The following is a 1,604-nucleotide window of genomic DNA, read 5'->3' as shown; positions in this document are numbered from 1 at the left end:
GGCTCTGTGGATGTTTGATGAACCCCCCTTCAGACCCTTTCTGTGTTTCAGGACCTCCTGATTTAGAACTGGAGCTCTGAATATACTACCTGGAATATAACAAACTCACAGTAGTGTAAAAACCATTCCCCTGTGTAGAATATAGTATTTAACTCAATTTCTCCCCAACTATCTGGCAACCCACAGAAATTCTCTAATGACCCCCTTGGGGGTCCCGACCCCCAGATTGAGAACCACTGGTCTAAGTGAAGGTCTGAGGTGCCAGTTGGCCTGTTAGAGGCCTGCAGCTGTGAGTGTAACCGAGGTCTGCTTCAGCCCACAGAGTGTACGAGTGTGTTGGAGCGCAGCAGGGGGGGCTGTCCGAGTGGAGGGAGACGGCTCATGTGGATCTGCGTCGTGGAGACACGCTCAATCCTTTTGGATCCTGCTGCAAAGTTGGACCCTAACCTCTGTCCCTGTCAAATGGATTTACTGCTTGTCTTTGTGTCTGTCTTCATCATTTCAAAGCTGCACCGGGTAACACAGCCAATACACACAAAAACATGCTGTTACATTCTGAATCTGGGGTTCTCTGCCTGTTTGATTCTACTAACCAATGCAACCCTGAATATATCCTGTAATTTGGCATTGTGGTGAAATATAAACAAGGAATGCATTTTCAGGATGTTTTACTTCAGACATAAAGCTTCTCAGTGTTTGTAATGCAGTATGAGTCCTTAGGTTTTGTGTTACAGTCGTACTAGTGATCTGTCCACAAGAGTTTCATTTGTCGTACTGATTTTCCTCGGTGGCTTTAGGACCAGGATCAACGCCCTCCTCCGTGTCTGTCCATGTGCCAGATGTGGAACTCATACCACTTCCTTTCATTCAGTGTCTCCTGCCTGTGATCTGGTTGAGCGGAGATCCCATAAGCACAGCTCCGTTGAGTGTGGTTCTTGGGGTAATCTCATAATAAAAAACTGTATTTGAACAGTCCAAACTTTGAAAGTATTTCCACAATTTGCTGGTCTGGAGATGGAAACGATGACGAACGACAACAACTGGCCTTTAACACCATTTGGAGACATTTTTAAAACAACATACAGTATCTTGATTGCTTTATGTACCCATGAGTCTGCAGTGGTGTCAACCTACAATGTGGTCTTTAAATTGTACCCTGGTGGGGGGGGGACACAGATGTACTGCAAGTGATAGATACATTGGCCTAATTTGTACAACTTTAATGGTAAATAAAGAACTCCAAAATGTCAGAAATATTTCCCATTTCACTGGGTGTCACTCTTTGCTTTAGTGTTGTCTCTTCAGTTCTGCCACCTTGTTTAACTGGACCAGATTATAAAGAAATAGTTTCAACATTTTGGAAAATAGGCTTATTTGCTTGTTTGTGTCCAAGAGTGAGATGATATATTCAATATGAGTTTTCTGACTTCAAATAATTAAACCATAAAGTAAAAAAAAGCTGTCCCCAACGCTGTTGTAAATATTAACTGGATATATACTTTAAATAATTGTGTAAGAAGAAAAACAACACAATCTTGGAAAAGGAAAATGCATTTTAAGTTGGGAAACATTTTGAGTCCCCCCCCCCTCACGTGCCTCACAGT

General features: G+C 42.6%; 1 protein-coding gene across 1 annotated transcript in view; it reads left to right on the top strand.

Annotated features, from left to right (window-relative positions):
* The window catches only part of LOC116698348 (ras-related protein Rab-17), a 4,028-nt gene extending 2,778 nt beyond the window's left edge, over positions 1–1,250 (top strand). Inside the window, exon 5 of the mRNA XM_032530264.1 lies at positions 316–1,250. Within this exon, the coding sequence (XP_032386155.1) occupies positions 316–446 (131 nt within the window). The 3' untranslated portion in view covers positions 447–1,250. The remainder of the gene's footprint in view (positions 1–315) is intronic.
* The last annotated feature ends 354 nt before the right edge of the window (positions 1,251–1,604 follow it).

The sequence above is a fragment of the Etheostoma spectabile genome, chromosome 11, assembly GCF_008692095.1.
Source record: "Etheostoma spectabile isolate EspeVRDwgs_2016 chromosome 11, UIUC_Espe_1.0, whole genome shotgun sequence".
Taxonomy (NCBI): Eukaryota; Metazoa; Chordata; class Actinopteri; order Perciformes; family Percidae; genus Etheostoma; species Etheostoma spectabile.
The sequence above is the reverse complement of the archived record's forward strand: the minus strand, read 5'-3'. Positions and strand labels throughout refer to the sequence as shown.